Genomic DNA, 14258 nt, shown 5'->3' with positions numbered 1-14258 from the left:
CGTTTTAAATATTTGAATTACCATAGCCAGTAAGCTCACAAATGAAATCCCAATGTATCCACTGACATAAGCGTGACAACACGTTTTTCTTCAATTAGCGTTTGGCAATTTAATCATACAGAAAACGGGATGGATTTGGTTGTCACAGCCAAAGATTTTACTTAAAATTATGTTCTGGTGTATAGAAATGAAGTACCAAGTAAAAACAATGTTAGTCTCCCCAATAGGTCAAAGACGAGAGCTGAACTAGTACGCTCCGTTTTATGAGGAACTCAGGCTAGCCTGAGACTACAGAAGTAGAAAAGGCGTCAACTTCTAACATCTGTCTCCCAACATTTGCTGAAAATTGGTCAGGTGTTTATACGAACTTCCTAACATGAAATACTACGTACAACCACGTCCTAAAATATTCACAATTTCTCTTGTAATTCCTTGAATTTGAGAACCAAGAGTGAAAGTTAACTCTACATTTGCTAATAAGAAAGACGATCTGTAGTTTTCCTGCATGAAGAAGACAAACAAACGGATTTGTAAGGAGTGACAAATTGCTCTAAGCATACCGTTGAATACATAAATACAGATTAAAGTACAATTAAACTGCTGTTAGACTGGCATCGACCCAGTTACCGGAAGATAACGTGCAGTGAGGTGTCCTCCAGGTAGCAGTGAGCTGTGAAAGTAAGACAAAGAGCCTCTTGCGGCTGGGAGCGATCGGTATCGGGAGTAGGTTGCGGCGCGGCGCGGCGGGACGACAGTAGAATGGAACAGTGACGGCCGCTACGGCCTGGGAGAATGGAGACCGCCCTTGAGAGCAGGGGAGGGAAGCGTCGCGAGGGCTGCTGCACTGCCGGTATATAAGGCCGCATCCTCACTGCTCGCCACCAGTCCACGGGACACAGTCTGCATAGCTAGCCACCGACCTCCGCTGCTACTCTACCGACAACATGCTGAAGCTGGTGAGTTTCTGCTTCAGCTGCAGTGGACAGCCGAGAGAGCTTTGCTTGTGTATCACAACTTAAATTACTTCAGCACTAGTCTTTTCCTCATGGCTTCATGCTTGCATGTATGTCACATGTAATACGCATGTCTCCTGATCATCTGCTCCTCTGCTCTCTGTCTCTGCCCATAAATCCTCCTACATTTGTGTCCATCTCGTCCTCCCCTCTCTGTCCCTTTCGTCCCTCACCCTCTCTCCCTGCCTATTTCCTCCTCCTACTCCCTCGTCTTTATATCTCCTCCTGTCCCATCTCCCCATTCCCATCCCCTTCTACTCCCCCTCTTCCTGTCAATACCCTCCTTCCCCCCATCTCACCCCAGGCATGCTCATTGAAGATGTCGATATAGTGAGCTAGTACTAATTCCAAAACACACCTCTTGTACAGTGCAGCCTATATGCCTAAGGCACGGAACCATTTTTTTCCCGTAACATGTAAGATGCCATCCAAAGGTCGATAAAGCAGGCCAATACCTTACAAAACAACACACCTGATGCAATGGGCAGCCTATGCAACAATGGCAGGAGAACCACCTCTTTCCCCTGATGTATGGGCTGCCCTGCAAAGCAGGTCCATAAGACAGGTCAATATTATTCCCATACAACACACCTGCCATGCAGGGTAGCCTGTGCAGCAGGAGCTTAAAAAACTTGTTTGCCTGTATCTCAATAAACATTAGCGCTAGAGCATCATAAAATCTCCTATATTGGTTCTCTCAGGGCAAGGAGTTTGTTGGTCCACTTCAGTTCAGGTGCTGGGGAGGAGTTCTTAAACAAATATACATGTGCTCAGGCATACATGTGTCCATCTGAATACCTATTAGAGTATTGTGTGAAAATTTTAAATAAATAGTCAGGAAGTCAGCAAGATTTTTGCTAAAATCCTTTCCCCTATATATAGTACACACATAAATATATATGAAGATATTGTCAGACATTCGAATGTAATAAATTTCCTTTGGACAGTATAGCTTCTGTCCGTGAATCAGCACGGTTTTAGAAAGCATCGCTCATGCGAAACTCAGCTTGTTCTTTTCTCACAGAATTTCCAGCGACCTGCGGATAAATGGCAACTAACAGGTTCCATATTTCTAGATTTCCAATAATTTTATCTTGGAACTCTGCCATTTGGTCCGTGTTTGCATAGAATAACAGTAATATCAAAAATTGAGTCAGCCTTGATGCAAAACACCTTGTTATTTGTTTATTTCTTTATTCTCCCAAACTAGTTTCGGCGACAAATATCACCATCATCAGTGGGTTCTTTAATCTAAAACATGCAGAAAATAGCATGGTTATACAAACACACTAACACATTATTACACTTTTACTATTCGTTTTTCGAAATATAGTTTTCTATGCTACTTTCATACTACCTCATTTATTGTATGTTACAGCATGTTTTAAGAATTACTGTCACTTTTTGCGACATATTTTCTGTACGCTTCTTTTCTGTCGCCGTTTTTTACTCAGCGAACATCATGTCATCTGCAACCGTGTGAGCGGCTGTTAGTAAACAAAATATTAAAAGGTGAACTTCACATGTCAGCAATATACACTTGGGGTTCTGGTAGTGTTGCGGAATCCAGTTATTTCGTGTGTACTGAGCTGTTATTTAGCTATTCGTGTACTCACTTCGTTGGATGGTATGTAGCGGCTTTTATACACAGAAAAACAAAACTTTCGCACTTTGTTTCTGATCCAGAATATTACGCCATCTTGCTGTTCGTGTGTGTCGCGAGAGGTGTATCGCATGAGGCGAGAAAGGCTGTGAAAACTGTAGCGTGAATTACGACTTCTGTTCATTATTTATGTCTCTGTGTGTGATGGGGAAGTGGTTCTTTCACGCGTGTCTGCTTTCTGTTCTGTCTTCTTAATCAGCTCTCTCAGAGCGGTAAAGAGTGTGTTGTTGCAAAGTGTTGTGTTTTCTGAATAGGGGAATGAATTATAGCCTGCCAACGAAGTTCAGTGATTCAGTGTCCAGAAACATTTAATTCCATAGTGAAAAATGGATGTGTAATTGCAGATTTGTACGCGACAATGTGGTGGTAACTGTATGTAATTCTTTGCACGCTCAGCAGAGCGTTAGACAGCTCATTCTCACACTGTACCAAAATATTGTCATTGTAACTAGAACCCAGAAGAATAATACATCAGTGTTAATTAAAGATAACGAAATATGTTGCCAAAACCAAGTATTTTGTTCATAAAACTTCGATACTGACTTTTTACAACGAAATTAGAACGATCATTAACAACTCTAACGTGTTGCTAAACTCAAACTCGAAGAAAAAGGATATGTTAAAGAAGAATCCTACAAATCCTTATTTGAAAGTACAGATTAAGTTGCACAAAGAAAATGCCTCTATTCGTCCTGTTATTAGTGTGTATAAGAGTCCAAACTAGTCTGCAAACAAGTTCTACCAGTCAAAAATTAACGAACTTTATGCATTCGACAAATCATATAGTTTAAAAAATAGTCAGAACTGATTCAGACCACCACATAGGTTATTGTAACAGAAAATAGCACACTATTATCTCTTAACTTAAACAACCTAGCTACAAATATACCTATCTGGGAAACGTTAGAAATTGTATTTAAAAATTTGACGGCATTGGGAAAAGTCGATACCCCTTAATTATTATATTACTTGAACTTATAAAACTAACATTTTCTTTAACTGTTTCTCGTTCAGCTAAAAAACGTACTGTCAAAATAAGGCATAGGCAATGGTTTCAAACCACTCAGGCATTTTCTTGGAGATGTTTATAAACAATTTAGAAAACAAATTTCACCAAACCGATGGTGATGTGTCTACGAAAATCTTGTATGGGAGATGTACAGGAGATTCGTAGACGACATTTTCATGTTCTTCAGTGTTAGTATAGAAGAAATTGTGGAATTGGTTGTTTCCTTAACTTCCTTGGGTACATAATAACTTTTACGAAAGAACAGGAAAAAATCAGTTCGCTTAACTTTCTTGACATACATATAACGAGGGTAGGTTCGAGTCTTGTGCATAACATATTTCGGAAGCCGGCAGCGTCCGACATATTTAACATATTTATTCAAGCAGATTCATACCGTCTGAGATCACAGAAAAAAGCATTTTTTTTAATTCAGTGTTTCACAGGCTGGCTAAGTTTTAGTTAGAGGAGAGCGGTAAAAACAGGGAAACTGATACCATTATTCAGGTAGGCAAGGTAAATGGCTGTGGGGAAAGTGATATTAGAAAGATGAGTGGAAGAGCGTTTAGCGAAATAGAAAATAAACATATTTTTATAAGTGTCAGCTTGAAAGACATATCTCTGCCATATTATGGGTCGTTATCTGAAAAATCTGCAAATCCTTTCAGAAATCATAGTATACAGGTAGGTTTCCAGACAAATAGAAATATAGGGCAGCTTCTGCGCCATAATTTGAAGCCCCCCTAAATAAATTTGGTAATGCGCTAGTATATAAGATTAAATGTGTGTCATGCAGCTGCGACTATATCGGGAAGATGGATAGATAATTAAAAAACTGTTTAGGGAACATGATGCACAAGCAACAACAGCTCTAGGAGCACATCTACGAGACCATAACCATACGCTAATACAAAACGAAATTTCACTTATTGTATTGCACTTTGAGAACAAGGACAATAATTTTGATATATTTGAAGAGTTATACATTTGTATTAACAACCGTTCATCTTACGACAAATGGCAGGTAGCCGGAAGCGCTTTTTGTCTATATTTGATAGACTGTTTATCTATCGAAATGAGTAAAACACTTACCTACCTGAGACACTTCGAGAACAATTTTATTCAACATCTTTTCAGAACCCCTTGTTGTTACACCTGAAATATCTTCATGAAACAACAAGCCCATTACGGCGATCCAACTTGAGCAATGTACTCCAGTTAGTAAAGCAGACAGTTAATGACATTTTAGTATGAATTTAATCAGTACTTTAGTCTTACCTTAAAATACATATTTGTAAATTAGACTAACACTTTATCACCTAATGTGTAGGCGCTTTTGCTGGCCGGGATGGCCGAGCGGTTCTAGGCGCTACAGTCTGGAACCGCGTGACAGCTACGGTCGCAGGTTCGAATCCTGCCTCGGGCATGGGTGTGTGTTGATGTCCTTAGGTTAGTTAGGATTAAGTTGTTCTAAGTTCTAGGGGACTGATGACCTCAGAAGTTAAGTCCCATAGTGCTCAGAGCCATTTGAACCATTTTTTTGTAGGCGCTTTTATAAAGAATTTCCACAACTTCTACAACTATTTGTAACGAATACAGACAATTTTATTTTGTTATGTTATTCAGTAAATTCCTTGTAAAAATTACCAATGATTAGGATTGTGGACCATTGTGTAATTTTACGTTCTTGTATACGCGTATGCTAAGTTGTTTACCTGACTAGTACCATAAGCCACGAAAAATTGTGGTGCTCAATACACATATATGGGCACCAACACCCTCTAGTGGCCAACATATTTTCTTCTGTAGTGCAGACAGTTCAGCTTTACATGACAGTTACAGCCTATTGCCTGTTAGGTTTTCGTTGGCATTAATTTTTTAACTGATGAAGCTTAAGCTTCAGTTGTTGATACACGACTGGCATGTCAAAGTTCTGTTCTACATATATACTCTGTGGTGTGTTTTGGAAGTTTGCTTTTTATTACTCTTGACTTGAGTAATTGTAATGACCATTATAAGACTCTAGTAATATTTATTTGATGTAAAGCCTACAAATCCCTCATATGTCCTATCCTCTGTTAAGCCAGCGTTGCCTGGATCTCCCCCACTCCCCCCATCCAAATTCTTGAACCGCATGCACTCCACCTTGTCTTCTGTATCTGCCTTCTGCCCCCACATGGCTCCTGTAAGACCTCATCCCCTTCCCCCACCTCCTCCTTTTTCCTCTAACATATCCACATCCTTTACACTGTCTGCAGACTTGATCCCCCTCATCCCCTGGTGCCCTTCTTTCTCTCCACCCCACCCATTACCACACCTCTATCATTGCATCCCCCCTCCTCTCTCCACCTCCACACCATATCCTTCTTCAGGACAATTTCCAGCAACTCCCCTCCCAGATGGTGATCTTTGCCATGACATCTACCCTTCCTACCAACTGTAACCTGTCCTTGTTCCTCCCTCCCCTTCCCCAGGACCACGCATATCCGCTCCTCTCCTTCCCTCAGAGCTGTTTTTCCTCTTCCCCCCCCCCCCAAGCCTCTGCTCTCCCTCCTCAGCTGTTTTCCACTCCCATCCTTCCCTCCCCAGCCCCCTTCAGCGCACCCCCACCCCATCTCCCCTTCTCTCCCCTCCTCTACATCACTTCTCCCTTTTTTTTTCCTTCTCCCTCATATCACTACCCCTGGAAGATGCTCCCAATTTGTTCTTTGTCATCAGTGTGCGATGTCAGTGTTGTGTTTGGTGCCATTCTACAGTGACGTCAAGTGCTGTGGTTTTAATTGTGTGCTTGACTTTATGCTCTGGCCGTACGTCACCTTGTGTTCTTTAACTGTTACATTGTGTGGTTTTTTGTGTAAAATAGATTTTTAGATTTTCATCTCCATTTTTACAGTCACTCCCTTTTGTATGCTCTCTTTGGTTATGTTCCCCCTTTTTATATCTATGTTCTGCCATGTTTTCTTCTTTATGTTGTTTTAAATGTCTTCCTGTTATATACTTAGTGTCTCTTGGCTGAAGATCAGCCCCTGTCCTGCTGCCAGCCCGCTCCAGATAGGGAATTGAAATACAATAAAGAAAAGAAAAGAATGTATCTGATGTGAAAAGAAACATGTCATGACAAGAAACCATAAGGAAATTTACAAAAAAAAAAAAAAACAGTCAATATTTTTGAGCTATATTACAGCATTTCAAAAATCAATTTCATAATTACTGTGTTAATGGTTACATTCCTCTTTTGGAATTTTCAATCCAACTTAGATAACACTGCAAAGCGCAATGAAATGGAATGAGCATTTAAGGATTGTCATAGGTATGGCTGATGGTCGACTCTGGTTTATTGGGAGAATTTTGGGAAAGTGTGATTGATGTGTAAGGAAGACCACATGTAGGACACTAGTACAGCCCATTCTTGAGTATTGCTCGAGTGTTTAGTATCCACACCAGGTCAAATTGAAGGAAGGCATTGCAGAAATTCAAAGGCAGACTGCTAGATTTGTTACTGGTAGGTTCGAACAACACATTAGCGTTACTGAGATGCTTCAGGAACTTAAATGGGAATCGCTGAATGGATGGCGACGTTCTTTTCGAAGGAGACTATTGAAAAAATTAACGAACCAGAATTTGATGGTGACTGCAGGACGATTCTGCTGCACCCAACTTACATCTCACGAATTGACCACAAACATAAGCTAAGCTAAGGGAACTCCTACGGTGGTATATAGATTGTTGTACTTCCCTTGCTCTATTTGTGGTCTAACGGGAAAGGACTAATAGTGGTACAGGGTACCCTCCGCCACGCACGCACTATACGGTGGCTTCCTCATTATCTGTGAAGACATAGAGTAGTGATCTGATAGATCGACGAACAGGTTCTGCCACTGTTCTGATGTGCTATAATGTCTTCCACGCATCAGCAACCTTGATGAAGTTGTTTGCTGAACAGGAAATTACAGTCATATCATCTACTGTGCCCTTTGCCACTGTACAGGAGACGCTTTTCCTCGATCCTGCTACTGTTGTTTTCCAACAACACCAATCGTGGTCCTTGCTAATCATTCACACTATTCAATATTTACACTCCTTTATCATTAATTTGGGAAGAAAAGCAACACTACAGCAGACATTTGTTCCCCTCCATGACTTATTCTTTTCCAAGTTAAACAGACGAGGACACTACACAGCACGACGAAAAAGTGTCTCAGAAACGTTTACAGACCCTCTTATGTTTCTCCACCACACTACTCAACACAATTCTAAGTTATTTCCACACTGAATGTTAGGTAATTTCCATAATTTTATGTTTGTCACCTTGGCGAGATACTTGTAAGAGTCTATTTAAATTGTGCTTCCAAATGGTATACTGGCTTTACCAGAATAGTTTACTTCCCCAGACTACAAAACTGAATTTACATTCTTGGGAGGAACGCCACAGCATCAATATACTGTCATTAACCAAGGACTGCTGGAGCGTGAATCGACGGTTGTCAGTCACCGCTAATTCACAGCTGTCCACATATTTCTCACTTACGGCGTGACAATATTACGTTGTCCATGAATTTAGTTTGTAGAGAACGAATCCGAAGCATCTTAAATTTAAATTAGAATAGTGTTACAACTCAGACCAGGTACGAATCAGTTCATCTCTGATGTCGCCTTGCTCAGAGTTCCACTTTATTTCAATAACGACCTTATAGAACACTTACCGCGATATCATCTGTGAAGGATTATCTCCAGCGCTCAACACGAGCAATCGTATAATGCTGCTTGGCGCTCATTGCTTAAGTTTCAATGCATAAATTAATTTGCGACGCCCTCGTTCCGATTATGTTGCGGCGTGTACACAGCACGTGGCGCCAGCCGTCAACAGTATATACTCTAAGTAGTTCCGCTACGTATCTAACGATCTGCAACATTCTGTTCGTACATAAGCAAAGTATAAGTAAAGGTCGAAGCAAGTTAACAAAGTAGGACGAATGGTATCTCACAAACTTTTACACAATGCCAGCCAGTGAAACTGATGTACCAGCAATACCAGGAAAAAAAATTCTTATAGCGTGTACACAGCACAGTGAGGGAACAAATGCCGTTGGACACCTCCCAATACCGTGTCGGACATCCTTTTGACTGGCGTAGTGCGGACTAACGTGGAATGGACTCAACAACTGAGCCACGATTCTTCTATAGTCGTCCACAATTGCAGAGTTGTTGCCGGTGCACGATTTCGTGCACGGACTGTCCTCTCGATTGTGTCTCATAAATGTTCGACGATCCATGTCGGGTGATCTGAGTAGCCAAATCATTCGCTCTCGAATTGTCCAGAATATTCTTCAAACCAATCGCGAACGGTTGTGGTCCGTCGACGTGGCACATTTCATCCATAAAAATTCCATCGTTATTTGTGACCCTTAACACCATGAACGGCTACAAAAGATCTCCAGGTAGCCGAACATAACTATTTCCTGTCAATGATCGGTTCAGTTTACCAGAGGATCCAGTCAGTTCCAAGTAAACACAGCCCACACTACTACGGAGCCGCCACTAGCATGGACAGTGCCTTGATGACAATTTGGGTCCATGGCTTCGCCGGGTCTGCGCCACTCTCTAACCCTATTGTCAGCTCATACCAGCTGAAATCTGGACTCATCTGAGCAGCCGTCGGTTTCCCAGTCGTCTACGGTTAAATCGATATGGTCACGAGTCCAGGAGAGGCGCTGCAGGATATGTCGTGCTGTTAGCAAAGGCACTCGTGGCAGTCATCTGCTGCTGTAGCTCATTAACCTTAAACTTGGCCGCACTGTCATAACGGATACGTTCGTCGTACATCTCACATTGGTTTCTGAAGTTATTTCAAGAACCTTTGTTTGTGAGTTAGCACAGACAACTCTACGCAAACGCCTCTTTTGTCAGTCTTAAGTAAAAGCCATCGGCCACTTCGTTGTCCGTGCTGAGAGGTAATGCCTGAAATTTGGTATTCTCGGCACACTCTTGACACTGTAGAATATTGAATTCCCTAACGATTTTCGAAATGGAATGTCCCACGGGTCTAGCTTCAGATTCAAAATCTATTAATTCCCGTCCGAAACGTTTTCACGTGAACCACCTGACTACAAACGATAGCTTCGCTAAAACACTAACCTTTTATACTTTGTGTACGCGATATTAGCAACATCTGTATATTTGTACATCGCTACCCTGAACTTTCGTCGCCTCACTGTGTGTAGCATCACTGCTACCCACTTCGTGCGGTTGAGCTGGAAGGCTAATCATTTGCACATGTAAGCATGCAGTACCCTTCATTCCAGTCTGACTTGTGTTGCATTCCAGCTTTCATGTTGTTGAACTTTTAATTTCTGCGACTGCTTATAGCTTGGCAGTACGTGCTTTGTGTTATGGGTACTTGCTACTTGTTACGACTTCTGCACCACTTGTTATGGCGACAATCCTACTTGTTAGCAGCAGACACAGTGGCTGCGCCAAAGACTGAGATGGCGTGAAGTTTTACAATTATTTATTGAACTTTCTCTACAATTTCTCCCTCGTCGTCGCTGTCCAGCCCTGCAGATCCTTCCGCCTGGCTGCTGCTGTGTAGATTCTCCTACAATGCGTGCAACGCGCGCCGCTGATCGCCGCTGAAGCCAGGATGTCCTGTGGTTGAGATGAACTCGTCGCCACTCGGCGCCGCTAGTACGGCACGCCCACAGAGCAGCGTCGCCGTGAGGTCAGTTGCCGACGCCTGTTGCACCGGCGGCTGGGAAGCCGTCAGTCGCGATGTCCGCGAGGTCCCGTCATGGACGGACCACGCGCCGTGGGGCCGGGTTGTCGTGAAGTCCTGGCGTCAGTCCTCAGCGGCGCCTGTGACCAAGACCGCGCTGCGGCCGGTCCTACTGGAAGTTCTCGCTGTAGTTAGTCAACCATGCTGCCGATCTAACTCGGGCCGACCTCTAGAGCTGAAGTCGACATCTGGCGGCGAACGGATGACTCCTGTGAGCTGGAACAGACTTCCAGAATCGTCACCTACGAAGATTGAACATTCGGACACGGACCACGCCCATTCTCAGATATCCGCAGCTCGTGGTCGTGCGGTAGCGTTCTCGCTTCCCGCCCCCGGGTTCCCGGGTTCGATTCCCGGCGGGGTCAGGGATTTTCTTTGCCTCGTGATGACTGGGTGTTGTGTGATGTCCTTAGGTTAGTTAGGTTTAAGTAGTTCTAGGGGACTGATGACCATAGATGTTAAGTCCCACAGTGCTCAGAGCCATTTGAACCATTCTCAGATCCGAACTACTTCCTAATGGCTTCTGTCTGTTGCTGCCCGTGCTCTACTACTTATATCCGGCAGGAGGACGTTTTTTACCCTCGGTCGAAGCTTTTTGTTATTACTCCCGCGGTATATTGCAGCGTAACTTAGCGTGCTGGCATCACTTCCGCTTACTCAGCACTATCGAGGCTTCGCTCGGCGCTCGGTCTGTGTACGTCCTTGCGTCAGCCTGTCGGTAGACTGCTGCTGTCAGCAAGGCTATCTGTGCCTGCCTACTTCGCAACGCCTCGGTCGCCGGCACGCCTCTGTTTTGCCATTCTCCACTGCGTGAAGCAACGCCTACTACATGTGGCCGAAACAGCTGGTAGTCCGTGTGTGGAGTACGTGTGAATTGCTAGTGTTGTGGCAGCCCACAGCCGGTGCTCAGTACGCGGTGTCGCTCCCCTGTTGCAGGTGATGCTGCTGCCCCTGGTGTTCGCCGCCGCGTCCGCGGGCTTCCTGCGCGGCGCCGCCGTCGCCCCGGTAGCCGTGGCCGCCCCCGCCGTCGTGGCTGCTCCCGCGCACGCTGTGGTCGCAGCCCACGCCCCCGCCGTCGTCGCCCCCGCCCCCGCCGTCGTCGCCGCCCCCGCACTCGTGGCGGCGCCAGCGCTGCACCCTGCTCCCATCCCCGTCGCAGCACATCTGCCCGTGGCTGCGCCCGTTCTCAAGATTCATTAACACTTGAATATGTACCATTCTGGAGAGCTGATGAAATAAATGGTACTGAGATCGCATCTGTCTGTTAATTTAACCTGATTTTAAAAAATCTTAGCTTGAGACGTCGGTTTTACTATAATGGTGTGAGACGTCGCAAGTCGGTCTCTGAGCGTAATGTAAGCAGGTGTGAGATCGGTGAGATGGGAGGACAGATTCATCAAAATTATCGAATGAATGAGTCGACACTACACTAGGATGCTTAGAAATACCACTCGACGTTCTCTCTGAGATATAGGGTCGGGATTAATATCAGACATGGTGCTCAACAAAATACAGCGCAACAGAGAACTCGAAACGATATTCTAACAAGCAGTGGCACATGCTTTCAATAAAATATTTAAAACTCTGAGTGTTACAGCGAATTCGGAATGCAGTGATGGTTGTAGGTCTGGTGGTGTCGGGAATGCAACATTCAGGAACCATCTTTACTAACACTTGAAATAGCGTCATGTCAGACCAAATCCAGATCAAGAGGCGAACTTCCAGTGATCAGTTACAGTTTACTAGAAGAACTTTTAATAACCGCCATGTGTAAACGTTAAGAAAGGAAAATACAGCGTAGCATCACTTTAAAGAATTTTAGAGATCCAATTCCCTGGCGCTATTTAAATTTATTTTAAAACACTATTTCTTTAAAACGATGTTATAAAATTCCGAATTCAGCTTGGCTCTTTCCAAAAAAATCAACCACAAACAGTAACACCGGTGTTTTGAAAGAACATTGTTTAGTCTAAATGGATCTACTTAAAACAGAGAACATCCAAAACATCAACGGCTACCATATCACTTTTATCAAACGGATGTCCGTAACCCAGCTCCAAAGCCACACAAGTTCCCAAGGTAATATACCGGATTGATAAGTCCAATATTTCTCCCTGTCCAGAGTGATGGCAGATGTGATGGCAGGTGATGTTTTCTTGCTGTTGATTCGACAGAGAAGACGGCCCCAGAGTTACTCTAGCACTTGCGGTCAGTGTGTATACTTTTCCAGCTCTGCGCAGAGTAGTTCGGCGGGTGTTCAAGCGGCTCAGTGAGGTGACGGAACTGAACGATCACACCAATTCACATATGACCCAGAAAAAAAAGAACGTAGAACAGTATACAAGTTTGGTGTATGTAGGCTCTATTACTGACTATAACAAATAAACATAAACAAAAAATTTAAAAAAAAGCCTACACGACACGTCAGGCGACAGCAGATGTAAATCAATCGAATCCTGTTTATACATATTTTCTCTTAATGAACCTGCATCTAAAAAGTAATTCTACGATATAAGTCTGCAGGTTTTCGTGGCCGTTATCATCGAAGACAAGTATCTAGGTTATCAGGTCAAGTCATGTTTCTCTTCAAACTTCTTTATCAGTATCGAAATTTCTACAACTCTGCTGAGATATTTGCGGGAATCTTCGGAAGCGTCAAATTGGCTGAACTGTGGGCAAATGTTTCGATCTCTTTGCTAGAATGCTCTTCATAAATCCTCTAGTATCCCCAGTTAGCTCAATGTTCGGGTAGTTGACGAGACCAGAACATTATCAAAGGGGATCACAGCGGGAGCTGAAATGGCGACCCGATGAAAGACATGCGGAGATGTCGGTTTCAGCCGGACGAAGAAGCGTTAGAGTGGGAGCAGCTGTGAATCCGTCAGCATCGACCGCGTTCTTCGAAATAGGAAGTGATCATCTCGTCTCTCAGTGGGATAAATATCTTAATGCTTGAGGTGATTATTTTAGAATGGATCCATTCCACGGTCCCGTTGTGTTCGGTTTTCATTTGACTGCCCCTTATATGATACAACTAAATCATTTAACACACTTTCGTGAGAATAGAAGCTCACATCTGCTGGGTAGTTAGGTGTTATTATCTCAATACTTTACTTTTATACAATGTGCAGATGTCACTGTCTCAGTTATCAGATTCCAGTGCCGCAAAGCATTGACACTACGGAGCGCTCCCACACATGGCCTAGACACATATTGCGCCACCGATCCGCATCTCTCAGTAGAAAAATCTGATGACCAACTTTGCAGAGAAGGGCACACCATGGTGACCTAAGTAGCCACAATACAGAGACTGTTTAGGTGTTTTTGCGTAAGTCGCTATAAGTGGACTCCTCTGACACTATAAAAACTGCTCCAGGAAGGTTAAATTACTGCACAGAGAGAGAGAGGTGTGAAGTCGTTTGCTCAGTGGGAAAGCTGGGCCAATGATTTCGTGGTTGCCCAACGGTGACACCTTGCGCCTTGGTCCTGTTGTGACTTACAGGGCAGGCGGACTACGGTTTCAGAAACAATAGCAGGCCAAGCTTGCGTATATACCACCAATTTTAGAAATGCATGACCAGTCACCTTCAACGGCTAGTTACGTCGGGAGGTCTATACCAGTCTACGAGATGAAATGTATGACCAAGCTCTGTCTTCACTACCTGCAGGCGTGTTGTCTCTGCTAAGTGTGGACGCTTCTGACTTGGTGCCTTCTAGCTCGTGGGACATCTGCTGGTTATTTATGACCACTGGAGGTTGCCTACTCTGGTGGTCCATGGGCCATCTAGTTGCCAAACTAGCTAT

The 14258-nt window shown here is 43.7% G+C and overlaps 1 protein-coding gene across 1 annotated transcript; it reads left to right on the top strand.

Annotated features, from left to right (window-relative positions):
- The first annotated feature begins 790 nt into the window (after nucleotides 1-790).
- Nucleotides 791-11710, top strand: LOC124607410 (cuticle protein 63-like). The gene is made up of 2 exons (XM_047139735.1): nucleotides 791-956; nucleotides 11391-11710. Exons 1-2 carry the CDS (start codon nucleotides 945-947, stop codon nucleotides 11652-11654), a joined length of 276 nt encoding a protein of 91 aa, XP_046995691.1. The 5' UTR covers nucleotides 791-944; the 3' UTR covers nucleotides 11655-11710.
- The last annotated feature ends 2548 nt before the right edge of the window (nucleotides 11711-14258 follow it).

Source organism: Schistocerca americana, chromosome 3 (genome assembly GCF_021461395.2).
Source record: "Schistocerca americana isolate TAMUIC-IGC-003095 chromosome 3, iqSchAmer2.1, whole genome shotgun sequence".
In the NCBI taxonomy this organism is placed as follows: domain Eukaryota; kingdom Metazoa; phylum Arthropoda; class Insecta; order Orthoptera; family Acrididae; genus Schistocerca; species Schistocerca americana.
This window is presented reverse-complemented; position numbering and strand designations above follow the sequence as displayed.